The following is a 26911-nucleotide window of genomic DNA, read 5'->3' as shown; positions in this document are numbered from 1 at the left end:
GGTTTCATTGTTATTGTTAAGTATGGGCTTACGACTGAATATGGAGGCCGGATCAGTAGAAATAGGCTTTTGTCAGTGCTTGTCTTTCATGCGTCTGTCGTTATTGGGAGTTATGATGGATTGAAGTGTTAAAGTGGTAGGATTGTCATGTAAATAAAAGTCGGTTAAGTCACTCTATGTAGAATCGCACCTATCATGTCACATGGAATGGCTCCTTCTCCAAACCCAACCGCGAGTACCTCATTGTGGTACTGGACAATCAACTATGCTGCATCGCAAACATCATCGTGTTGGTCCAAATCGCAGATTTGTTTTCTACAACATCCGCAGGATCTGGCCCTTCCTCACAAGTAAAAGCAGCTCATCTCTTGGTCCAAGCACTCTTCATCTCCCGCCTTGACTCCTGCAACTCGCTCCTTGCTGGACTCTCCGCTCCCACGATAAACCTTTGCAGTGTATCCAGACCACTGCAGCCCGCCTCGTGTTCTGCCTACCTTCTGTGATCTCTACTCCCCGCATTAAACTGAAGAATATGGTACTGGCCTACAAGGTGGTACAACAGAACTGCCCATGCCTACCTCCAAGCGTTAGTCTGACTGCACACCCCTGCTCGAGCACTCTGCTCAGCTACCTCAGCTGGACGCCTGGTCGCTAAGAGCAAGCAAAGGTTGCACATAAAGTCTAAACTCTGTTTTGGCACCACAATGGTAGAATGAGCTCCCTGCCGATATCAAGTCTGCAAAGTCGCTAAACAGCTTCTACAAGAGACTCAAGACTCACTTGTTCAGAGTTCACCACCGCCCCTTCTCCTCCCTAACTCTCCTAAAAATATACCTATTAAGCACTTTGTACGTATGTATGTCCTACTAAAAGTCTGTTTTGCAGGGTTAATTTTCCAATGAATTTGCTTGTTGGTAATAATAATAAACATTTAAACTGTTATCCAATGTATTCAATATTATTGGGTGTCACAAAACAGAATGGTATACGAAAAAGTAGGTACTATTTTAGCTGTTTGCGAATGATTCTCATTTTCCACACAATGCATTGCATGTTGGGGAAACGACAAACCAAAGCCCGCATTGAGACCCTTGAGAGTAGAGACTACTACTACGATTGTTCAGCAGATTATGCAGAGAGAGAGAGAGAGAGAGAGAGAGAGAGAGAGAGAGAGAGAGAGAGAGAGAGAGACTCAAAATGTTTTGCAGATGGCCCACTTCAGGGAAAGGGACTGAAGCTTACTGGAATGGAGGTAGTAATTATTTTCAGCAGGCATGAGTGACCTGGACGCATACGCAATAACCCAGAGTTTACTATCATGTTCCTGGTAGAGCACAGCCCCAAAACCTTCATTGGATGAATCAGTGTGCAGAACAAATGGCAAATGGAAGTCAGGCTCTGACCTGTCAGACATTCTTTGGCTGTCTCTCCTTCATATGCAACACCGCTTCCAGGTCTTTTGGATCTATCTGAACACCTTCACTTGTGACCAGGCGTCTGACATACCTGACTTGCCATTTGAGCAGCTAACACTTTTCACACCATGCTCTCGTAAGCGACACAGCACTTGTCTCAAGTCCTCAACATGCCCCTGGAATGTCTTGGAAAAGCAGAAGATATCATCCAATTAAACAGAACAGCATTCACCCCTCAGACCAGCCAGCATGCCTTCCATACAGCGCTGAAATGCTGATGGAGCTTTGGTGAGGCCAAATTGGAGGCGCGCCAACTCCCCCAAGGTGTGCTAAAAGCGGTCAGATATAAACGGCAGCTCTCTTCAACAAAGCCTTGGTGGTAGGCACTGCCCTGGAGAACCATGAGTTGCCTCCTAAGTTGTCCAGGATGTCTTGGATGCGTGGAAGTGGATGACGGTCAGGGATGGTTTTGTTGTTCAGCCCACGATAGTCAACACAGTCATGTCCTTTTTTTCTCACACACTCAACAGGAGAAGGGGAAGCTGAGGTGGATTTTCTGATCCAACCACAGTCAAGCAAGTTCTGAACACACAAGGCATTGTAAGACTTTTGGCCTTACTAATCTCTGTTCATCCTCTGCTAGATGTGATCCGTCAACAGGGGAGTGCCACCTGTCTTTGATTTCAGACAAAGTCTGTCTGTCTTGCTCATCGTTCAGGTAGGTTGCTGGATCTGTGTTTAGCTGAGCTGAAAATGTTTGGACAACTTCACATTGCATGTGCTCAGGACTCAGGACATGTTTAACATCAGCTATTTCCTGAAGAGTGCCGAGAGCGGTTCTCTGGGTCAGATAAATGGCAAGTCGGGTTGCATTTTGGATGGGAATTTTAATGCATTTTGATGACCCACAAGGAACGTTGATTAGGGCAGGGAACCGTTCTAGACCCTCAGCAACTTGTATACCATTTGCTGCTGATATTTCAAAGGACTGATCGGCAAAGAGGGACTGAAGTGGTTGGATTTTGACATCCAGGTTTTATACAGATTTTGCTGACCATCGTCACCTGAGCGCCTGAGTCTAAAAGGATTTCAAGGCACATCGTTGATGTTGCAAGAGACGGTGCAACGTTTCCCTATGAGCTGTACAATGTGTTTCTTTGGTTCTGATTGGCATGGGCTGTGTCTCAATTCAGGGGACGCATCCTTCGAAGGACGTGGTCTATGAAGGTGTGGCCTTCGTAGACCTTGAAGACCAGACCAAAGGCTGAACGAACGTTTTTAAATGAGACGGTCTGGCCTATGGAGCATTTCAAGTTTGCGTAACAAGCCTTTAACACCCTTTACCTTGCGTGATGACGCATGTCACCTAGCAACCACGACAGCTGCGGTTCAAACCGGACGGCGGAGGAGAAATGTGGAGCCGTTTTATATAACCCACTAAGGGTGCAATTACACTAGGCCATCTGGCCGTGGCCTAGCCGTTTTCACACCTAACCGTGCTCAACTCTGCCAGTGTGAGTGTGGCCAGGCCGGGCCAATTTGGCCACTTGGGAGAGGTGTGCTGCTACGGCCCGGGCCGTTACGGTACAGATGTTAATAAGCCGACACACGCACGGCTACGCAACCTGAGCTGGATGACGTATAGTCAATGCGACGACCACGGACATAATAAGGGCGACGAGCCTTCTTTCCCATTAAACGGTAAACATCGTGTCAATCGGTGCAACTGTTGGTGTGTTCTCTGTGTTGTTATCCATTGTTGTTAAAACTCTGAGTGGCGGCAGACTTTATTATGGTCCATGCAGCGGACGCTTGGTGATGACGTGTTACGACGTGATGACGTATGTACAAGAGCCTTCCGTGGCCAGGCCACAGCTGCGACGGCCAACGGCCACGGCCAGATGGCCTAGTGTGAGTGCAGGCCAGAGAACAATGGGGCAATTTGAGCACGGTTAGGTGTGAAAACGGCCACACGGCCACGGCCAGATGGCCTAGTGTGAGTGCACCCTAAGAGATGTCCACTTTCACTTAGATGTCCACTTCTTACTTTATTCTTACTTTTATTTTATTGGATTTTATTTAGAATTTTCTATTTTTTAGAATCTTATCTTCTATGCTTGTAATTTCTATTTGTACGGAGCACCTGGAACAAAACAATTTCCCCCCGGGGATCAATGACGTTTTCTGATTCTGATTCGGTTATATAATAATTATAGAAAATACAACGTTAAGTTTAACGTTATATGGCTCGTGTTAATGAAATTGAACTTTGACAATAAAGTTACAAATTAAAAATAGTCCCAACTTTATTTTAATATAAAAAAATGTTTTTGCATAGTTTTGTCATTAAAGGTTGTATAGGTGATTTGCTTTTTTGGCCATTTTTGCAAAATTACTTGAAATCCTTATCATAACCCGCTTACAGCCACTGAGTTAGAAGTACTGACATGAAAATTAAACAAGTCAATCATCTGTGGAACGGGCAGGGCTCGAAAGACTCCAGCCAATCATTTCCATTGCCACCGAGTTGCATTGGACAGTAAGTACGTCAATTAAACGGTCGTACTGCACTCCCCCTCCCCCGCGCCCCGCGCGCGACCCCTTCGTGCAGTACTCGTGACCCAGAGCTCGTGACCCAGAGCAAGCTCCTGTTTGTTGTTATCCTGCGGTAGCTACTGGAACTAGTTAATCCACATTTGGACCTAGCAGTAGAAGACAATTTCCATGGCAGACAAGACGCCACCATCCCCACCACCACCACCACCACCAGCAAAGAGAAGGAAAACTCTTTTTCAGAGAGTAATTGATAATAAAAACGCTGAAAGAGAAAAACTGAAATCAAGAATAATCCTAGGCGCTGCTTTCGAACGTTGGCGGCAACTGAAGGACGAGAAGGGTCTAAAAATCGATGCTTGTGTGGCGGTTGACCTAGTTTCAAAGTTTATACCGTTTATACTCGGTAATACCGGTGTGGAGACGAGTGTATTACTCGGTGTGAAAATGTCCACACCGCGGCAACCCTAGTGAAAACCAGGACTTCCAATACAATTATATGAAACAAACATACATTTTCTAAAAATAGTAATGATTTATGTGACCGTTTAATGTTTATAACATCTGGTCCAACCATTGCAGCGAGAACGTATTCTCAGCAGGGGGTGCTGGGGAAAAAAAAACTCAGCCTGCACTAGACTCGCAACTCGTTACATTGATAAAAAAAAGATGTATAGCAGCGCAGCTCAATTACACCAGTGCATGCGCGGACAGTTGAAAATCGATCGTTCACATCCAGCTGCTCACAGAACAAGTTTAGCGCACCACCGCTACCCTCACACTTTTTCATATAACCTTTTTTCAGCACTAGGTCATATGAGCATTAAATAAATGCTGCGTCTCAAAATGCCTTGGACAGCAGCGAGGATGACTCGCTTTGCCACGGGCCGAAACAGTTCGGAGCGACCACAGCCAGAGCGAACACAGCGGGGCAGAGGAGTGTCAGGAATAGTCTTTGGTGTACACATCAGTACGGCCTATTTGCACTACTGTTTAGTGGCAATGCAGTGTTTTACTCGATGCCTTTTTATTTTCGTATATTATTTCAATGAATACAATTTATTTATTCATAAAAAACGCATCTGGTCTTCAAATCTTTTTTCCAAATATAGGTCGTCTTACAATGGGGTTTGTGTTTATATTCGGACCAATAGGTACAGCGGGCGCTCACATGACGTTAAGCATTTCCTGGTGCATAATGTGACGCTTCAGAACCTAAAATCCAGTTTCTCCCCGTTGACACGACAACACATAACCGGCGTTTTCAGAAATCTCCACTTTGGCCGGAGTTTTTAGAAATGATCGTTTTCTGTGATAAGACAGGGCCTCGGACAGGGGGTGTTGCAGCACCCCCAGCACTCCTACTTCCCGCGGTACTGGGTGCAACTTACAGCTGAATGTAGTGCCATGTTGTTAAACGAAAACCTACGCTAGCCTGGCTCGCTCTCGCGCATCTCTGTTCGCGCTCGTGCATGATTGCGCGTCCAGGTACTTGGAATGGGTGGAGTCAGAGTCAGCGTTGAAGGAGAGGGGGTAGGACCATTTGAGTTGTGTATTTTCAAAATCTGCTGGCGTTTCGCAAATCACCTACCCAACCTTTAAGGTTCTGCTTCACTCACACACACACACGCGCACACGCACGCACTCGCACGCATGCACGCACACTGACACGTTTTAAATCAGAAGCGCCTCTGGCTTAAAGATGACTTGGCCAGGTCATCTCAAGTTCAGTTATGTTTTGACTGGATTGTTCAAACTCACTTCAGACTTTAACTTTGTTTAACTTTGGCAGTTAATTTTAAAGCCAACCGCTGTTATGACCACAAGTTTGTAGTGTTCTTTTAAATCGATTTGTCTTGTGGTCAACGTCAAAGTCTGAATGATTCAATCGAGAATCCGTCCACTGATGCCTTTCACGTAGTTGATAGCTTTGGTGTTAAAAAGTGATTTCAAATGCAACTTAAGCTAGCCAAAACTTCCACATACCCTACAGATGAAAGAAACAATTACAGTGAAATTAGCAATTGGACGCAAACGATTAACTAGTTTATTAGGTTGGAAATCAAATTGTTACTCACCAGAAACACCAAAATAACTCTAATCTAACACATATTCCAAGTCTCAACTTGTCTTTTGGCGCTTTGCATTGCATGAAAAAATTCCACAATAGTTTTTCCTTGCACCTTCTGAACTGATAGTATCCTCCCCATCATTCGTCATCGCTACCAAAAAAGAATTGGCCAGCGACCAGCTGTTCTGAAGAAGTTCCAGAGAAAACCACACCTATGCAATTCTCAAGAAGAAGTTGAACTAGTTATATCACTCTTGTTCTTCATTTAACCAGTAGTGATTGTGTTGGTGCATTATTTATGATTGAACAAGTCTTTTATTGCCTTATTTTATGAAACAGGAATACTTTGGAATACATATTTTTTAATGCAGAATTGGGTCTAAATTCAAGCTTGGCTCTATTTGCTCATGCCCCATATGGCTGGGGATTATCTCTGCTTGTTGTAACTGGGACATTTAGTATTTTTGATGTGTGGTCAGAATACGCTAACACAGATCGTTATTATCCATGTTTTTCCTCTTCCGTATGTAACATATTTCTGTTGGCTCAAGCATGAAAGATTGAATTTGTTTTATACAGTAGGCCTACGAATAATTTAAAATTTCTGTTTTTTAGTTACGCCATTAAATGCGTTTATGGAAACGTTTTTAGCGAGAAATGTGCATTTTACTTTCGTAATGTTCGCTCGGTGAATGTGAAGGATGTTTGGTTTGATAGTTATGACGAAGAGGGAACGCTCCGTTCACTTGCATGGACATGGACTCATCTAGCTGCGTTGGCGCGTTGACTCGTTGGAAGCGTTGAACCACCACACACTGATCAAGCGTCAAGTTAGGCGCGTTACTCGCGTTATCCAATATGGCAAGCCAATCCCCGCCAGAAAACGGCATCATTTTGACGCGTATCACCTTCATTACGCCGTAAAAAACGCTGTAAAATTTAGAAAAACGCCGTAAAATACGCCGTCATGCGCAAAAAAGCGCAGCTTTTTACACCGCAATTGAGCCTTTCAAGAGCGCGCGTAAAAAACGCAGTTTTGAACATCAAACCGCACGTAAAATACGGCGCTTTTGTGCACATCATAACGCCGTAAAATACGGCGTTTCTCTAATAATCTCCGCCCTTCTTTTCTCTCAGCCAATGCATTTGAAGTGTTTGCGCCCAATCGCTGAACAAGACAAGCAGACCAAATCAGTTCAACACAGATCTCCTCTCATTTGGCGTTAGTTGTAGCGTCATAAAAATTTATATATATATATTAGTAAATGCAGTTTCAACGTTGTGAATGATAACCTTGGTCCAATCGATAGAGACGCTTGCTATGTAGGGAAGAGGTTGTCGGATCGAATTCATTTATTGTCAGATTTGTGCTTTTGTCAGATGGTCACGCTTTTATGATCGCAATGCTTTTTAGTCCGCAAGCCAGACCTCCTGTGTTATACGTTCCAAATTCAGTGCCTTTTTAGTCAGCCAGCCAGATCATCTAGGTGTTTTGTTACACGCTTTATAAGTTAATTATATTTAAATTATTACAGCCATGGAGCCTTTATTTTCGCGGAGTTATCGTAACATCCTCTCTTGTTCAATCGATATAAATACACAGTGGAAAGGAGTGAGAGGGAGCCATAGAGAGAGACACTGATGAACTGGGGAGCCATGCTCTAACAACGTTCAGAGGCTTGTAACAGTCTACTGAGTCTGACACGGTGCTTAAATGGGCTCTGGAGAAGCAGGAATGTTGTTGGATTCAACTATTTGCGCGTGGAAGCAAAAAAACATCTCCCCATCAAGGCTAACAGCAGAGTAGCCTACGAAAAGAATAGACTGATATGAATGCTTCAAATATTAAAACCCGATTGATTAGGCCTATGCCGACATAATATCAGTCCTAATCCTGAACGCACCGTGCGTACATTTTCCACGGCATTTTCCCCCAGACAGACAGACAGACGGACAGACAGACACTTTATTTACCCCAAACTAACTTTCATAATCCAGCAGGTTACACAATACAAATAACTCTTACACAAATACAGACAGCCTATACAGTAGGCTAATACAGCGCCCACCTCAGCAAAAGGTAAAATGCAAAAAGAAGATATAAGCTACATTTAAAATACAGATGCTGTAGCCTACATAAATATAGATGCCACATGAAATATGAAAATAGGATGCAATGTATAAATATGCAAAACTAGGATATAACTAGGCTATAATGAGAATACTTGGTTAACTTACATCTGTGCAATGAATATCCTCCTAAATTAAATTAGTTAGATGGAAAGATTTTTGTCTATTGAATGATCCTGTCACTTTACTGCCACACATTGTGTGTGTCAGTAAAGTGATGAGGTAGGAGAATCCGTGTATGGTTCGTTCTTTGAATATTCCGATTTATAACAAAATCAGAAAAAACAATTAACAGGATTGTTTTTTGGTTTTTCTGATTTGGTTTTGAAACTGAAAAAGGGCAAAAGGAATAAACAAATAGACGGCATTTGATTTTGTGTTTGTGTGTTGGTTTTTAAAACCAGAAAAACAGAAAAACAAATAGGGCCTACAAAAATAGATACATTTATAGTTAGGCTATAAATGTAGGCTACACCAGAAGACAGAACGCAGCGAAGAAAAGAGAGCCAACCACCTAAACCAGCAATTGACTGTCTAATTATATTTAGCCTTAGTTATGGCCGTACTTGAACCTTATGGTGATTTTATTCGTGAACTATTTGACACTGGAAAGACACGACGCGATCAGTACCGCTCTAAAGCATTCTGGTGCCCCGAAGTAGCCTACTCCGTTATGAAGGTGAGGAGGTTCTGTGTGGAGCACAACCTTCGAAGGAGAAATCTAGTTTCGCCGGCTCCCATGGGAAACAATAAAGCTGCCCATTGTAGAATGCGAGAGACTCGATGGAACGTTTGAAACATCTTTATATGTATTATTATTATTATTATTATTTATTTTTAAACAACCTCTTGCCTACAGAGCAAGCGTCTCTATCGATTGGGCCACGGCCACGGTGACCACACTGTAGGAACTGGATTTACTAATAGGCCTACATACCGATATGAGCTACAACTAACAACAAATGAGAGGAGAACTCCTCAAAGCAGATCTGTGCTAAACTGATTTGGTCTGCTTGTCTTGTTCAGCGATTTGGCGCAAACACTTCAAATGCATTGGCTGAGAGAAAAGAAGGGCAGAGATTATTGGCATACTAGAGAGACGCCGTGTTTTACGGCGTTGTGATGTGCACAAAAGCGCCGTATTTTACGCGCGGTTTGATGTTCAAAACGGCGCTTTTTACCTGCCTTGCTTGGCGTGTCATGATCATCCGTGTTCCGTGTCCGTGTTCCTTCTATCGCCACTAGGGGGAGCTGTCTCTATGGGCCGTGCCAGGCTAATGACTGGGCTAATTGAGCTGGCGATAAAAGACGCCTTTCCCGTCGGCTCGCTCTCTCTCACTACTGCTATGGCCTGAAAGGGAAGGGCTGGCTGCAGCTTCGCTCCTCATCTTTACCTCACTTTGCTTTATATTACATCTACTGATATGCACTACACTTTTGGTTTGGCTTCCCCTTACTGATAAGGTTTTGCATTTAGCACTTTAAATAAATAATTGTTCCATCTTTATAATCAGCGTGGCCTCCCTTTGTTATGTCAGCTCTACTCGAGCCAAGTGGTCCTGACAGGGGCTGGTAACATTTTACTGGGGGGTCCTGGGCTGGACATTTGGGAATTCCCTGAATTACATTGTTTAGTCAAGAAACGTTGTTTAATAGATTACAACAAAATACAATAAAGAATCCTACGCTCCTCTGTACAGCACATGCACATGAAAACGATGGCAGGATTATATAGGAGAGTAAGGCCCAATCCCATTTCTATACCCCTTACCCCTACACCTTACCCCTCCCCTTTGTTTTGAAGGGGTAAGGGGAAGGGGTAAGGGGTAGAAATGGGATTGGGCTTTAGGCCCAATCCCATTTCTACCCCTTACCCCTTCAAAACAAGGGGGAGGGGTAAGGGGTAGAAATGTGATTGGGCCTCAAAGGATGAGTCTGTTGGGAAGGGGTGGCCAGTCTTTCTGCATGGCGGCCATGTCCACCCCCGGCGGCACTCCTGATCCGCAACACCAAGGCCTATGTGGACAGTGGTGTTGCTTCACAGCCCTGAAGCTATGTTGCAATTTTGCTTGTCTTGGTTCAAACACATAGCAATATGACTATAGGTTTCATTGCAAAAAGTTTTTCCTTTCATACATAACTGTTTACTTGACTCCTACGTTTGGCAATTTCATCTTTATTATTCCATTATTTATACATTTAGTCGTTGAATGTTTTAACAATGAATCAATAATTGTTGGTTAGAATACGCAGATTCGTTTTTTGTTTGAGAATGTACAATTTTAGAGGCAGATTTCAATATGAGGGCAGGATATACAAAGGACGCAGAGTTCCCAAATGTTATCCCCACATTGATGAGCATTATCAAACAGGAATGGTACTCCTCCGGTAGCGAATATCTTTGTGGTTCTAGTCATATAGACACACTATTCTCGATCTCTGAGGGTTGCAGGTAGCAGTACGGGACATCCAGACTTGCGTTCCTCGTTATGATCCTTTCCTCGATGCTGGAGAGCTCCTTCTGGAAGTTCTCTATAATCCGCTTGGCCGCCGGCTCACAAAAGCGTTCCTCAGGGTAGGAACCAAGAACAACCTGAGGGAACAAGACACATTCCATAGATGGTATTCTCTCTGAGATGTTGGCGGTCATTATTATCAGACAGAAGCTGCATCTGTCTTACTGTTCAAGAAATAAGGCAAGATAATGTTTAGATGATACGCAAGGTAAGGGTAACATAATGGTTCCCCTCAGGGAACGTTAAATTTAACGTATCTGATTTAATCGTCTTCTTCTTTTCCTCATCTTATCTTTCAAACCTTGAAAGTCTCACAATGAATAGCATTGTTCTGTTCCCATTACACAATGTTCTCTATATCCCAACTTACAGAGTCCATGTATTTCTTGTATAGAACCAATGAACTGATGATGAAGGCGACCGTGTCACCAATATTTGGCAGTGTCTCCAGAATGGTATCCATGGTAACCAGTCCCTTGGTAGTTGGAGGTGCTTTTCGAAGCTGCAGAGGGGAGTTTGGGAACCAGCTGTAGTAGTCAAACTAAAACACAGAAGGAGGTTAGGATATGTCCATCAATCAGGTTAGGGTGAGGCTAAGTTTGTTAATTTGTTTATTATAAGGAACAGCATTAGCTGACACATTGATGACCCGTTCCTAGGGTTAGAGGGGTCAACCCGCTGGGGCAGTGGCAGCGGGGCTTTAGAGTGGCATTACAGCCAGACGGAGGGCAGTTGGCTGGCTTGAAATTCCTACCCTGCTTGGAGTGTAGGACAGTTGGACAGTATCATTTGTTTAAAGGGGCTGTTGCTTGAGCCTCGTGGGACCATCCTGATATTCAAGTCGTTGCGTTGCTGGGCTGCAATTTATTTGACTATTATGGGCGCAGCCTTATCTTTGTAAAAACACATTCTAGGGATTTTCCTGCTCTCTTGCTCTTGCCATATTTGGTTGAAAGTACAGCAGAAACGTGCTCCTCAGAGTAACGCCTGCCGTGCAGATTCTGTTCATCTTGTTGGGTCTTTATTCCCTCCCCTTCGCACTGATTGGATCTATTGTTTTGTTTTTTTGGAAGAGGCTTTCTATGGGCTTGAGGCCTGACTGATCTGCAGAGAGCAACGTGGATAAGACCAGGATCTAGTGGAAATAACCATCAGAAAAGTCCTTCTAGTTGCACCCGGTTTAATGTCCCTGATGAAGAGAAAGATGTCCACCTGTCCACTGTTTACAGCTGCGTGTTGAGCAGATGTTGTGAAGATCACCATGGTGACAAACTTGACAACCGCTTCCACGGTGATGAAGGACTCTGGCATCCCTGCATGAGGACGTTAAGCATGTTTTCATATATACAAAATATACATTGTATGTTATGTATCAGCAATATGACAAAATAGTTATAAATATTAGTCAACACTGGGATACTGCCAATTAAAGTTATAAGCTTTCCATAGTACCACCTGTTGGTCAATAGTCACTCTTTTCTGCATTGCGCACATAAAGTTTTGACAAAGCAACACTGAGTTATAGAGCTGGCTTGTCCCGCCCTGTTTGATGATGAGCACCTGGGGCCACATTTAAAGAATTGCTATGAAGTCTGGAATCAAAATATATTTGTCAATATGCAAATTATTGCATGACGTCATCTTCAGCCTTTTATCGACTTCTGGAGCTGGTGCTAGCTCAGAAGAACTTAGTTCTTCGTGGAACTAGTAGTTGTGTTGCTTAAACATAACCAAAATAACAGGGTGACCAAGTCTTCACAATAATGCAGACTTGCTACATGTCCTTAGTCATTCTGCATACTAAGGCCCAATCCCATTTCTACCCCTTACCCCTTCCCCTTTCAAAACAAGGGGGAGGGGTAAGGGGAAGGGTTAAGGGGTAGAAATGGGATTGGGCCAAAGTCTTCCGAAGACATCAGAAAAACCGTCTTGTTCTTTTACCGAGGGCTATATAAGAAACGTTGTCTTCAGGCTAAGCTAATCAGAGGCAGAGAAGGGCGGGTCATGACTTTGCCTTTTTTCTATACGTTTTTCTATACAATCTTCTATTACATTGACATGTCAGTTTGAATTGGATTAATGGTTCAGCCCCAACACATACCTGAGCTGCTGTTGCCCAGGAAGCCCTTTGTGAAGATATCTTGGATCCATCTCTGGAGCTCTACATCCCCAGACACCTCGTCGTCTGTAGGGTAGTAGAGTCCAAGCATAGCCCGGACAAAACTGGAAACGGATCAAAAAACTTTTCATGCATTATAATTATAGGATGTTTGGGCCCAGGAGTGGAGCTTCTAATTATCCACTTGCATTAGGAAAACAACAAAAGCAGTTGTTTATGTTGGATACAACAAAGATTACTGGCATGTGCACCTATAGACCTATTATGAATCCTATTCATTTTTAAGTTATATAAAGATGGTAAACAATTAAAATAGCGTAGGTAATCAACATGTCTGAGATGTCTCCCTGATATCAAGACTCCATTCAGTGGAGACCTATGGTGTTCTGTAAGGTAACCTGTTGATGGCCGTCCATAACTTCAGTCCATCATCTCTGTAGTAAAAGTTAGGGATGTTCTGCAGTCCTCTTTCAGCAATGTTGTCTGGCAGACATAGAGATGAGTAGGTGGTTTCAGCCAGGTGTCTCCTCAACAGCTCAATTATACCCTCCAGGCCAGGGGTACTCTGAAGATTGAAGTCAATCAGCCTTCTTAACCAAAACCAATGGCAAAAACAATAATATAACAGCAACCACTAAAGATTCAGTGTTAAATGAGTGTTCAGTGAGTACATACTCTTGCTAAAAGTCCAGTTGGCCCAAGTAGCGCACGTCGAGCTGCTGCGTTAATTTGCAGAGTGTAGCGGAAGTGGGGAGTCAATAACTATGATAAATTATGAGAAAAGATGCATACAATTAATTAATGCAAAATGGCTCCGCCCATTAGTGTGTTGAACACTCAAAACAGAGTTGATACCCCAAGGTAACCCAATCTTAATACAATTTTGTCATGTTAAATGGCCCTGCCAGCAAAATCCTCATAGACACAAATTTATACTCCATGCACCATCAGAAAACATGACTAATTTGTTTTCCCCCAATGCAAAAATGTGTAAAGCTCCCCTCCTAAAACACAAGGTTTGATTTTGGGACTGTATACTGTAAACGTCAGCTGGTCCTACCTTGTAAAGGGGGTGTACGTCTGGAAAGTGACGCATTGTAGCGACAGCAAACACCTCGGCCAACAAGTGGGTCTTCATTAGATGAGAGATAATCTGATGAATTACTGAATCTGCATTTTTCACAAATATCTTCACCAGGAGCCAGTCGAGCTCTGGATCGCTGGGGACGAAGATTGGGCACTTCTCTGATGGTTCCTGTCCCAGCTTTAGGGGAGAAGATAGGACCACACAATATAATAGTTATGCAACTTCACAATAGCAATCTGTGATTATGTTTATATGTATGCAAACTAAATACATTAAAGGATAACTTTGGGATTTTCCAACCTGGACCCTATTTTGAATCGAAATGAGTGAAATTACTACGTTGAAATTGTTCTAGTGTCTACAGTGAGAACACGTTTGACAGGAAGTGGAACTCAAAACCATGACTCAAAAAGTCTGGATAACAAGAAGTTAAGCAAATCTGGCAGGGAGAAGACAAAAGTTTTAGTCAGGAAGAACAACATCAGTGTAGCTTTGCTAATCGTATCTACCCCTCCCACTCCACACACATGGAACACCTTGTCACAGGGGGCCTGTGGAACTGGTTCATCCCTACCGTTCCTCGTACCTATTGTATCTTATTCCCTAAAGGTGTCATCACCTGAATAGCTATGGGTTTGAGTGTGCCTGCGGTGTCCAGGTACAGCAGGCAGAGGGCAGCAGTGAGAGGCAGTGACTTCCCCTCCACCACGCGGGTCGGAAGACCCTCCAGTGACTTGTAGTCACACAGGAATATGTTCCCTTTCTGGATTACAAACAAACACAGAAAGATACAATAAAGAAGACACTGATGGAGTAATGGCACACACTCAACAGCTAGTAGCGCACATGTGGCCTCAAGTCAAATTATATTTCTCGTCATCATGGTGGAGAATTATTTTTTCTTTACTTTCAACCAGTGCTAAATATAGATCCGTAATTGTTGTTGTACTATTGCAAGTTTGTAGTTTTGATTTATGATGCAGGTTATGGAATCTTTGGACTATCCAGCCATCCAAATAATTCAAAAAGACTGTTGTCATGGTAGAGTCATCATTCAGCACCATAGTGGACATCTTTGACACAACACTAATCACACAGGTTTGGTATACCCTCCAGGGGCTCTCCTATGTAAGAACTGCTTCATACAGATGTGTATATTTGTACACGGGTTTGAATGTCAAACATGCTTTTTGTGTGGCACTTGTGAGACTTCTATAGAAAAATGTAGCCCACTCGCTTTGAAGTGGGTTATCTTTCTGCGGACACCTTTGTGGGTCCGCAGTGTGCACTCCTACACATACCTGGATCTCTTGTTTTAGGGAAGTACCAGTCTCTAGGAACGGCTGCACCATCTCTTCAGTGACGGGGAAGTTTGAGGGCAGATGGGGGCAGTTTCTGATCATGGAGGGATGGACACCGTTCAGGAACTGGTAGCCATAGAAAGCATCGTCCTTCCAGTGCTCAGCGAGATATTCTTCAGAGAGGGGATGGTTATATATTCATTAAAGCACTGTAGTATTCAATAGTATGGGATAAGTCACAATCACAATGTGTGTTTTCGCCCAATGCAAAAATGTGTTAAGCACAACTTATAATGGACGTAAATCAAATAGAAACGGAGGGTCAATGAATGGATGTGTTTCCACTCTTTACTATGGTATGATGCCCCAACGAGTTAAAAGCCAACGGCAAAAAGGTTTCCCTTCCCTCTCTGATAAAACTACGGTCACAACGATAATGCATTCATGGATTTTATTTTATATTTAAAGCACGTGCCAAATGGTCTTTAGAAAAAAAAATCCTGGCATACTTTTTACTATACTATTTACTATGTTTATTAAGTTGAACTGCCCCAGTTGTTGCAGTTTATCGCTTGTCTTAACAGTAAATGAAGGCCTTGTTGATGACTGCAATTATTGCCTGCAATGCAATGGTCTTCTTTGAAATTGTTATTCTAAGAATTATCGAACATTGAATAAATGTTTAGCTCCTATGGGCAGTGTTAGAAAACAATTGCGCCACAAACCAGGATATACCTGGTTTAAAGTCAGTGGCGCATTGTTTGGATGCTATTTTAAGGCTGCATGCATAATGTTGCTTGTGCACCTCGCGCATACACTTTGCTTCTCTCATCTACCTAGCCACATATTCTTGGTAAATTATTTGGGATTGAACAGCTGATACAGCAGTAATTAGTTGTACTTTTAAATCAATGCATCTGCAAACACCGTACAGCGTTACCGGCATTACGTATAACCAAACAATTGCATCCATATTAATGTCAACATGGTAACTACAATTTGACACAAAGGCTTTCTTGAAACCTATACATCGCTGTCCACTGTGGCTGGACCAAAGGTCTGAGCTTTTGAGAGGAGCCGTGGACAGTGCTCCTTCGGGCGCGGATGTCACAAAGAGCCGTTGTGTTTTGCCAATACACTACGCTTCTTATCCATATTAGTCATTTATTTTGTTTCATAAATTAACTGTAGTTTTGGCAGAATAAATTTATCGCAATGGTAGAGTCCCAAATTGTGTCCACGTGTGCAAAACTCTAAATAAATCCAAATAAATAATGAAGGTAAGCACAGGCTTCGCCGACTTTGTTGCCTGCTAAAGATCACAACACACGAGCCAACTTGACTTGACCAACACCACTTGTACAGTATATTCAAGAAGAATTTACAAACTAAGAACCCTGATATAATCTGAAAACACAGTGATTTTCAGAAGAAACATCCTATTAAAAAGTTTGAAAAAAGTATTTTCAAACTGAAACTGAATGTGCTAAAATAGGTGATTAAATAACTGAAAAAATGAAAAGGATGTTTGGTGCAATTAAATTTTCAATTAAAGTTCACTCTATTCAGCTAAAGATACAAAAGTATGGGTTTGACCATGTGATCCAGTTGGAGACTTTACCAGCTGTTGAGGACGTCTTGAAGGTGAGTGTGTTCTTCATGGACTCCAGGCTCTCCCATGATTCCTCAGATCCAAACAGACCTTTCAGTTTGACTTCAGCTATACTGCAGAAGGAAGCAGGGGACACTTCAGACAGACCTACAAATAATCACAGAATCTCGATATTGAAAATATATCGCCCTTATATTATAATTATTATATTTAGTCTTACAAAGCAGACTTTAGATGAATAATATGTCTGATAGCAGACAAGCTTAATCAAACAAGACACTTTCATGCTCATTGTAGCTCCATGTGTTACTTTGATACAGTTGGGTTCAATTATCTGATCGAAAATAGCGTTTACACAAAGTACACTCAACGAATAATCACAAATAATTCACCAACATTTCCTTATGCGTCAACCTTGTTAGTGTTAACCAAGTTTAAAATATTGAATTGTAAAGTACAGCTAAGGGAATTGAATCCTTATTAAACAACACTCACGCAAATTCTTTTGAAAACGTGAATTCAAGTCCTTTGGAAAACGAGAAGCGGACTTCAGATGGAAGCTCAGATTCCTCAAAATGAGTGATGTGGGTGGTCCCGTCAGCGTATACCTTCCACCTGTAGAAGAATCACTTCTTTATGCAAGGTAGATGAATATCCATCTGAGGAATTTACTAATCCAAGTACACATATTATGGCTACACAATACAACCGCATTAAAGGAAGCACTGCACTTCATTCATGAATCTCGATGTATAAACTGGAAAATTATTATTGGGCGGCCACTGGAAAAACTGAATAGACTCACTGATAAAGTTGACAACGTTTGGCCAATTCTCTCCTCCTGTGCTCAATCAGCAAAGGATGGTAATCGTCACTCGCCTTCATCGCTGTAGTTATGCAGATAACGTACCAAAATATATTATAACATACAACAACATTAATAATAATGATAATTCCACATAAATATCAGAAGAGATCAACCAACTGCATGAATATCCCCAGAGAGAAATCAAGGACTGAAGTGTGACTTGGTGAAAGACCTTTGGCTCCTCTGAGTTCCAGTACTTCCCCCCTGGTCAACCATCTGTGGCAGGGGAAGAGGAGGGCCTCTCCTTCTGGGGTCTCCACCACAATCTTGGAGCAGAACCACTGATTTTCTGGCAGAAAAAGATATTGAGCTTTCTCCAGCTTGATGAGCAGAAGATGGCCCATGGGATGGGTGTTCACCGTGTAGGTGCTGGTCTGTTGGACAAAACAACAACTATCGACTCTGCTCTTACGTTTATTCTCGTCCGTCTCGGGTCATTTTAACAAGCCGTTCATGCAACATCTAGTATGTCATTGTTTACTTTTTCAAGCATCTTTCAAAAAGATCAGAACTGGATCATCAACATTAGGACTGGAGCCACGCTGGTGGCCCAAGGTTTTTTCTGATCACACAGAGCAGTGTTTTTAGAAATACAACCAGTATACCCCAGTGTTTTTCTGGTATTTCTTCACTGAGCATAAAGTTTAGATGGCACAATAGGTTCTTTCAGTCCCATGACCCTATGTTGTGTAAGCTTCATATGAGAGTGAAATGGAGGGGACACTCTGTTGATGGAAACAGTGTAGAAACAAATGTTCCAGAAAGATACCATACAGAAATACAAAAATATATTTTAGAATCAATCCCCATTTCATGAAAAGAATGAGGTATCACAAGATATTAACGATTTACCAACTATTGACTCAGGGAAATTTTACTTTTACTGCAGACTTCATCATACTCCAGAGATTAATCAAAGCGTTAAAAAGCCCTGAGAAATATCCCTTTTCAAACTGCAATTCCTCACCTGGTCTGAGCAGAAGTCGAGGCCATAGTTGTCCAGCTCAGTGCGTTCGCTCTCGCCATTGGTTCCCACCAAGGTAACAAACACGTGGTCATTTGTTCCCGCCAAACACATGTCCCCCGTCGTCACGTGTACTTTATACACAGCTATGATGGGAACCTGGAAGAGACCACGAATGTTACCAATCTTTTCATCGAAGGCCACTCTCTGAACTTCCTCGACACCTACCTATTACTGCCTACTCTACGGTCTATAGATCTGAAGGTAATCTCTAGGTTGGTTGTGTTGGACTCAAAAAGGCTTCATTGTTTTGGATGGAATTACGACCGAGTGAAACTGAGGAGCAAGACAGGATGTTTGGAAATTGGCTTCTGGAATTTAATTTATATTTGTGGATAAATACTTCCATTGCTAACACCCTCTTGGGCACACAGTGACACAGGGGGCTGTACTTTGACATCCCATAACTCGACTAACCCCCCAACTGGCTTGAGTGAGTTCTAGCGGTAATGATGACAATTAAATCATAGTAAAATCGTCCATTCATTCTATTTCATTCATGCCTTTCGTTATTGGGGGTAATGTATGATGGATAAAGTGTTAAAGTGGTAAGATTGACATTCAAATAAATGTCAGTTAAGTCACTTTCTATGAAAAATGAGGCAACACAATGGTGGTTGAGCCTATAGCCCAATGATTAAAGCCCATGGATTTGCAATGTGCAGTATGATTTTTACACGAGTTACGATCCTCAATTGATAAACGTGGTATTGAGGTAACACAGCAGAAAGGGATCGAAAGGACGGTTCACAAGCAGGCACCAATCCAAGAAAAAAAGGTTGATTTGATCCCAACTGTATGAATCACACTAACAAAATAATAGTGAAGGAAATAGCTTCAGGGTAGCCAAGGCCAAAACAACAACCAGAAAGATCCACCCTAACAACCAAACAAAACCGGCCGATGGAGAGCAAGATGAGAGAGGGCACAGACTCTTGTGCTGGCACACGCTTGTTTGACCTGATGCTGATTGGACACAGGGGCCAGTCATGAGCCGTAACAACAAGATTGAAAACGCACACTTGAGTGAAAACGTACTCACTGGTTAATTTGGCTTCATACAAATTAAAGAGGAAAATTAAATACATTATGCATTGGGTATTACTCTTTTGTAAAAAAAGAAAAATTACTGGAAAAAAAACAGTAAACCTATTTCTCACTATGAGCAATGCATGAGTTATGAATGAGGTATTCATCTTATCTCTCACTTTTTCCGATAAGAATTTGAACGAGGCTTGGCTTTTTAATTTATCATCAATAGAGGGCTCAGATGCGTGAATGCGTGTGTGCATGCTGATCAGTTACATGTCGCGGCTAGTGTCAGACGTATATGTGAAAAGGAGGGGCTGCCTTTTCACAAGGGCACAAAATGACATGAGGATTAATTTCTTCATTGAATTCCTGTCATGGGCAATTAGTGCACTCTGAGGTAGGCATGTGAAATGATTGGACTGTTTTTTTTTGGTCAGAGCATTTGATTTATTTATTGACACCAAATTAAATAGTTCATACACAAGTTTGATCGCGTGAAAACTTCAAAACAGTCGTGCGTTTTGAAGAATATTGGAGGAGGAGGAGCTCTCGTGAACAACAATGTCCCTTTCCACCAATTCATTCTCAGCCATGGGCGAGATTACCACTATTGCGAGTCTTTACTCGTTGTAGAAGTGCTGGAGTGGTCGGAGAACCCAACGCCGTTCAATTTTAGACCGCTCCCGGTCATTTTGGACCAATCAGCGAATCGCTCTTCAATGATTCGTTTGGGTAGTCCATCTTGCCTGTCAATCACAGGTGTGCAAAATGCAACACTTCTCAATGGCAGAGAAATGTTCTATGGGAGGGGGAAGCGAGGGAAGGGGACAGTTTTGGGTTGTTCAGTTTCCAAACCGCTTTCTCTGCGGCTCTGAAATCTTACCTATAGCACCTTTTCTTATCACTATTTTAAATCCCATTCCACGGTGCAGACGGTTTCCAAACAAACTCAAAAAAGGAAATGTTCTTTAGAATATGCTTTAAGTGTGTCATTAGGACACCTAATATAGGCATTTGGTAAATCGGTGGCTTCTTGGTTGGTCTTGAGACGGTTTTTACGCACCCCTGACTCCCCCTCAAACTTATCTCTATTTACACCACCGTGCCTATTCTGCATTTCCTGCTCCGCCGGTTGGTGCTTGGTGCACTTGCCAAATGCTCTTACAAGTCAAGTCCTGCAGTCACTAACTATCGGAGATAATGCGACATATCACTGCGAAAGTTCGCGAGCAAAGATTACAGTGAACTAAACGCAGGGTTTTAGTGTTGTTGGCCCTAGTTGGTTGAGTTAATTCTGAACTGTTTATTATCAAACTGCAACTAATGATTGTTTTCATTACGGATTATTCTGCTGATTATTTTCTCAATTAATTGATTGATTACTTTTAGAAATTCAGAAACTAGTAAGAAATGCCGTCACAGTTATTTCTAAAAATGCCATAGATCCCGGTTAGACCAACCTGGATCCTTACCTGTCCTGGTGGCTCTGCTCTGGTCTTTCTCCGCTTTCCATGATCTGGTGGGGTCGTCATGACGGATCCGTCCTCCTCACTGTAAAGACTGTAGAGCCCCTTCTGAGTCCCCTCTCACAGCCGACGCTAACCTCGCCCTATAACCACCCCCCTTCCCAGACTGCACTGTGTAATGATTACGCCAGTGATGAAAGAGATTTACACAAGATGGGTTGTTTTCTCAGTGTGTGAACAGCTGCAAAGGAAATGCCAAACCTCTCCCACATAAATAAAGTAAGATAAATATAAGAAGTAAGGAAATGGAAAGTAGGCCTATTAATACAATAAAGATAGGATAACGAACATAAATAATGATCGTACTAAAATAATAAATTAAATAACAATATCGTAACAATTTAAAGGCTTGTTACATTTCCACATTAAAATATCTATAAACTACTAAACCTATGTCAGGCTATATATTTTGTCGAGTTGTGTACCTATTTTTATTATCCAGAATTGTTTACAACAATGTTCCGTCACAGATAATTCGCCGTAACGGTCATTGGCAGCATATACCCTTCAACAATAATCCAAAAAATGCATCAGTAGAGACAGGATATGATGAAGTCTGTGATTAGCCCCTCCTCTCAATGCACACTCAGAATCCAAACATGACCGGGAGGAAGGTAGGGAGGATGGTGGGTGGCGTTTCCCCGCAGAGGAAATGTTTTTGCAATGCCCGAAATACCAAAGAACTCGTAGCTATCTTAACACGGTCTAAATCACAACTAGTTCTCGTGTACACGTTTTATAGGCTGTTTTTGTGTGAAAAGAAGTCTGCGATATAGTTTACAACAAGTACCCAATGGAAACCATGATAAACAGTTTATTTTAAATGAGTGTAATCTCTATTATATAGGCTACAGTCAATGTTAAATCCTAATCTTTCTTATATTGTTTATGATAAATCAGGTTAATCTTTAGGCTATTATAAACACTCTGTTAAATCAGGTTCATCTTTATTATATAGGCCTATGTTAATTCAGGTTATTCTATGTTAAATCAGGTTAATCTTTATTATATAGTCTATGTTAAATCAGGTTCATCTTTATTATATATTCTATGTGCGTTACACCCACCCTTGATTTTGACGCACCTCCTCAATCTGGACAAGACTGAGATGCTCTTCCTTCCAGGGAAGGCATCTCCTATCCACCTCTCCATCAATGTCAACAACTCTGTGGTGGCTGTGACTCGCTCTGCAGATTCATGCTCCACAACATCAGGAGGATACGTCCGTTCCTCACCCAGAAGGCCATCCAGGTTCTGGCCCAGGCTCTTGTCATCTCACGTCTAGATCACTGCGATCTTCTGGTTGGTCTGCACCACTCTTCCTCTGCAGCTCATCCAGAATGCAGCCCCTCGACTGGTCTTCAACCTGCTCCAGTCCTCCCACACCTCTCCCTTTCTTACTCGCCTGCAGTACGGGGGACAGCTCCAGTCCACCCATAGGACAGGGTGAAATTCTACACCCCAGCCCTGTGGTTCTCAAATGGGGATACGTTAACCCCTAGGGGTACTTTGGAGTACTCAGAAAATGAAAACAATTAAATAAAAAACAGAAGGGGGTAAAAAATCTTAGAGGTGGGACACTCGTAGAAAAAGTTAGAAAACCACTGCCCCAGGCTGCCCACTACGGTCCAGCCCCTCCTGCATCCAGGGCAGGGGGAAACCACACACCCCAGCCCGCTCCACAAAATCTGTGCTTTTGTTGAGCTTGTATTTCCAGAAACCAAGCCCCTGTTCCGCTGCAGGCTGAAAACTCACGTGTTCAGACAGGTGAATGAACCTGTTACAAACAAAATGTCAGGAGTCCCCCATGTAGTAAATGCAAGCATTTCCTTCATAAAACGGTAATGCATTTAGTTTGTCGGTATGGTAACCCTCTTTTCTGGTGCTCCCTGCTTTAGGATTTAAAGAATGACACACATATGTCAGATACAGAATACCAACAGCACACCAACGTTAGACCACAGGGACTATACAATTCCCCAGGTTGGACATATCTCATCCCGTAGTGTCGGTTACTTACAAGACAAAGCAGAAACTTAGCAGGTAGGGGCCTGGGTTGTGGTGGGCGAAATCCGGCTCAGCACACTTAAATCCACTCCCATTCCACATTCCCATGGTGGGGCATGTAGTAACGGGCCACTGCATTTGGCAATCGGCAAAAAAATAAAAGACCCATTGACCGTCCTGCCGGAGTCATTTCTTCATGTGTGCTGAGGAAATTTACGCTTAATACCAGTGGCGGTTCTACATTTGAATTATGTCCGTTCCATTTGGGAAGACGCAGAGGTGAGCTTTCCCCCCGCGCCCCCCTCCCATTTCCCCTTGTCACACAGCTTCTGTGCAAGGCACCTTCTCAGCAAGCAGGAGCGCCTGCAGCCGGAGGGGCGCCAATATGCAGTGGCAAATTTAGCAAATTGGGAGCCCAAGGCGAACATATATATGGGGCCCACCTCATCTAATCATTAAAAGAGAACAGAGAAAAAATTTTTACAGACTGTATGGTGGATAGGCAGGTAAAGCTAATCTACTGAGTAGTCTCCTCAGAACACAAACACACACACACACACACACACACACACACACACACACACACACACACACACACACACACACACACACACACTCACTCTTTGTTGTACTTTGTGCAGAAAATTAACGAGCAGTCTAAGTAAACAGGACTACATCAGTATTTTGTTTGAAACTTAGATCTTTACTATAGTTTTCTGTATTGTTGGCTGTTTCTCAGTGTGGTTTAATATGTTCTGATGAATCTGACGTCAATGGAAAATGTTCTACGTGATCTTTACAAGAGTACGGAGAAAAATAATGCACAGACTGAATGGTGAATAGGCAGGTAAAGCTAAACTACGCTGAAGTAAATGTTGGAGATTAGAAAAAAAAACGTCCCCTTTAAACCCTTCATACACTTCTTTACTCCAAAATGAAGATGGAAAGCAGAGAGCACACAAAGGGTAGCACGACACAAACTAATGGTCACGATGGAACCCAAAAGAGAATAAGGCTTCAGATAATCCCTGTCTTTGCCAGAAAGCCAGGAAAACCAGCACTATTTTTTCAAGATCAAATCAATATCAATATAATCAGCAAGACAAGTAGTTAGGGTAAACCCCTACGAACAGTCATATACCTAGAAAAACATCACAAAAAGCCATAGACTTAGCAAATATTGCCAAGATGAATAATTAGGGGTCCGAGCAGCAAAGCTGCTTGGCCCTTATTGTTTCTGTAACGTTTTGTTTTTTTCTAAAATTCTGTAAAAGTCATACTGCAGCCTATACCGTAAGTCAAAAACTCTTCAAAAATTTCAGGTATGGTTACCAATAACCCCCTCTACCCATAAACCCACATTTGTGGTACTGCACCCAAAGGTGGCGCTATTGTAAAAAATCATGCATTAGGCTTATTTCTCCTCAGCAGTTTGACCTGGACTCAAAATTCTGTCCGAATATTAATCTCTAGAATCAGACGCATTTATAAAATTCATGCCCTAAAAATGTATACTTTTCCCAAAATTTCATATTAAAGCTAAACATGATAAAAAGATTCACAGGCTACAAAAATAATCCAAAATTCACCAAAATCGCCACATAAAATCTTTAGACCAAGCCTCACAAAAACCATCAAACAGAATTTGTTTTACTTAGTTCCATTTGAGAAATATTGGCCAATAAAGTTGGAGCAGTTAGCCCATTTTTCTTATATGACCATTTTGTTATTGTATAAAAAAACATGCAACTATTATTAGGTGGATACCATTACCCCCCACTACTAAGAAACCCAAATTGTGGTACTGCATCCAAAGATGGCGCCATTTAAAAAAATTATGAACTAGCCTTATTTCTCCTTGCGAGATTGACCTGGACTCAAAATTCTTACATCGTATTAATCTCTAAAATCAGATGCATCTTTTTACCCTGGTCTTCTGCTCTAAAAATGTTTACTTTTCCCACAATTTCATAGAAAAGCCAAACGTCCACAGTCTCAACCCATTTTGCCTATATGACCATTTTGTTATTGTATAACTACCATACGGCTATCATTAGGTGGATACCATTAACAGTGCACATTTTCAGATCTGTACTCTTTTAAGAAAGCCCTTTATTCACTTGTGAAATGTGTGCTTGGAGTTTTCTTGATGTTGTGTGCTTATCAATCGACATTTTCACAATGTGAATGAGGCTTCATGCAGTTCAGGCATGTCAGTGGCTCAACGGGTTAATTCAGTGTACTGGTGATCAGTGGCGAAGCTAGACCTCTTTTGGGTGGGCTCAAGCCCACCCAAAACTTGCCTTAGCCCACCCTTTCGTTTCGTCCTCAAATCTCATATTCAACCTCTTTTTTTTTACGCAATGAGAGAACGGATGTTGTACACCAGGGGTCTTCAATTAAAATTGAACAAGGTCCAGTTACTAAAAATTCCTTCCAAGAAAGGTCCGAATCTACCACGTCATAATAGCCTTCTTTTGTCAAATACAATCAACACGGCATATTACCTTATCATTTCAGGTGTATTTATTTTCAATTTCCAAATAGCTTACTTTTAACCATGAAAGACTAGTAAGACAAAGTAAAGCAAATTAACATTTCAAGTAAACAAAACAGGTACATTAGGCCTGCAATTCAAGTAAACAAAAAGTGCATAAGGCCTACATGTGAAGTAAGCAGAACAGGAACACTAGGCCTACACTTCAAGTAAACACAAAGTGCATTAGGCCTACATTTCAAGTAAGCAAAACAGGTACACCAGGCCTACATTTCAAATAAACACAAAAAAAGAGCATTAGGCCTTCATTTCAAGTAAGCAAAACAGTGTCACAAGTGGTGTTAGACCCAACAGGTCCTCACAGATCTCTTTCTTGTCTTGATAAAACAATCGCACAACCAAAAGCTGGGCATTATCCGTTACATCTGAAGACTCATCAATGGCTAAGGATGGGGCACTCTGAACAGCCGTAAGAAACCGCGGTCCGCCGTTTGGAGATGCCTGTTGTACACTAATGAACAGGCTCAAATGGGCTAGTGAAATCGAGCGCAACCATCCTGCAGGAATCTCTAACCTCTGATTTGTGGGTGGGGGACTCCTGTTTGACAAAACCAAAAATGCAGCATGAGCGCACCTAACATAGTTTCTGCTGCTTTGTCTGTCAAAAAGGCTAGCTAATCTCTATCAGAAAATCCACGATTTCCAGCTGTGTAATAACATGACCATGTAATAATAATATTCATTTTAAAACCTTGACATAATCTGTCAGATGTATTAAATGACAGTTGATTCTATCTATGCCTCCTCTTGAATTGCTTCATGGTTTAGTCGGCAAAGGCTTGTAATGATGCGTAGCATGATAAGCATGATAGGGTGCAAGGATCAGAAAAAGTTGACATGGGTGCTAATTTTCAGTTGAAAAAAAACGCTGGCATTATTTTATCAGCTGACGGCGTATTCATTGCCATAACAACTGAGCTAATCAACAAGTACCACATGTTCTAATACTATGAGACTCATGAAAATGCCCTCAGCTGATAAAAGGTGTCGGGGGGGCGCGAGCAGCAGACGGGACTAATGCCGCTTTTCCACTGCATGGTACCAGCTCGACTCGACTCGACTCGACTCAGCTCGCATTTTTGCCGTTTCCACC

General features: G+C 42.2%; 2 protein-coding genes across 4 annotated transcripts in view; both read right to left on the bottom strand.

Annotated features, from left to right (window-relative positions):
- The window catches only part of LOC115550328 (hydroperoxide isomerase ALOXE3-like), a 35198-nt gene extending 28992 nt beyond the window's left edge, over nucleotides 1-6206 (bottom strand). Inside the window, exon 1 of one of the 2 annotated variants that reach the window (XM_030365255.1) lies at nucleotides 6047-6206. The gene's annotated coding sequence lies outside the window, so the exon portion shown is untranslated. The remainder of the gene's footprint in view (nucleotides 1-6046) is intronic. The other variant, XM_030365254.1, reaches the window with a different exon arrangement.
- Nucleotides 6207-10325: 4119 nt separating this feature from the next.
- LOC115550327 (arachidonate 15-lipoxygenase B-like) lies at nucleotides 10326-21461 on the bottom strand. 2 transcript variants are annotated; one of them, XM_030365252.1, is made up of 15 exons: nucleotides 21189-21461; nucleotides 18640-18795; nucleotides 17845-18046; nucleotides 17610-17691; nucleotides 17300-17419; nucleotides 16814-16917; nucleotides 15193-15365; nucleotides 14511-14654; nucleotides 13865-14068; nucleotides 13480-13566; nucleotides 13203-13369; nucleotides 12787-12908; nucleotides 11898-11998; nucleotides 11056-11226; nucleotides 10326-10762 (listed from the first exon to the last, which is right to left on the bottom strand). In XM_030365252.1, the coding sequence occupies exons 1-15, from the start codon at nucleotides 21258-21260 to the stop codon at nucleotides 10583-10585; spliced, it is 2085 nt and encodes a 694-aa protein (XP_030221112.1). In that variant the 5' UTR covers nucleotides 21261-21461; the 3' UTR covers nucleotides 10326-10582. The 2 variants fall into 2 exon arrangements, with proteins under 2 accessions (XP_030221112.1, XP_030221113.1); XM_030365253.1 differs by having other exon boundaries at nucleotides 21201-21437.
- Between the last annotated feature and the right edge of the window lie 5450 nt (nucleotides 21462-26911).

This window comes from Gadus morhua, chromosome 9 (assembly GCF_902167405.1).
Source record: "Gadus morhua chromosome 9, gadMor3.0, whole genome shotgun sequence".
Classification (NCBI taxonomy): domain Eukaryota; kingdom Metazoa; phylum Chordata; class Actinopteri; order Gadiformes; family Gadidae; genus Gadus; species Gadus morhua.
This window is presented reverse-complemented; position numbering and strand designations above follow the sequence as displayed.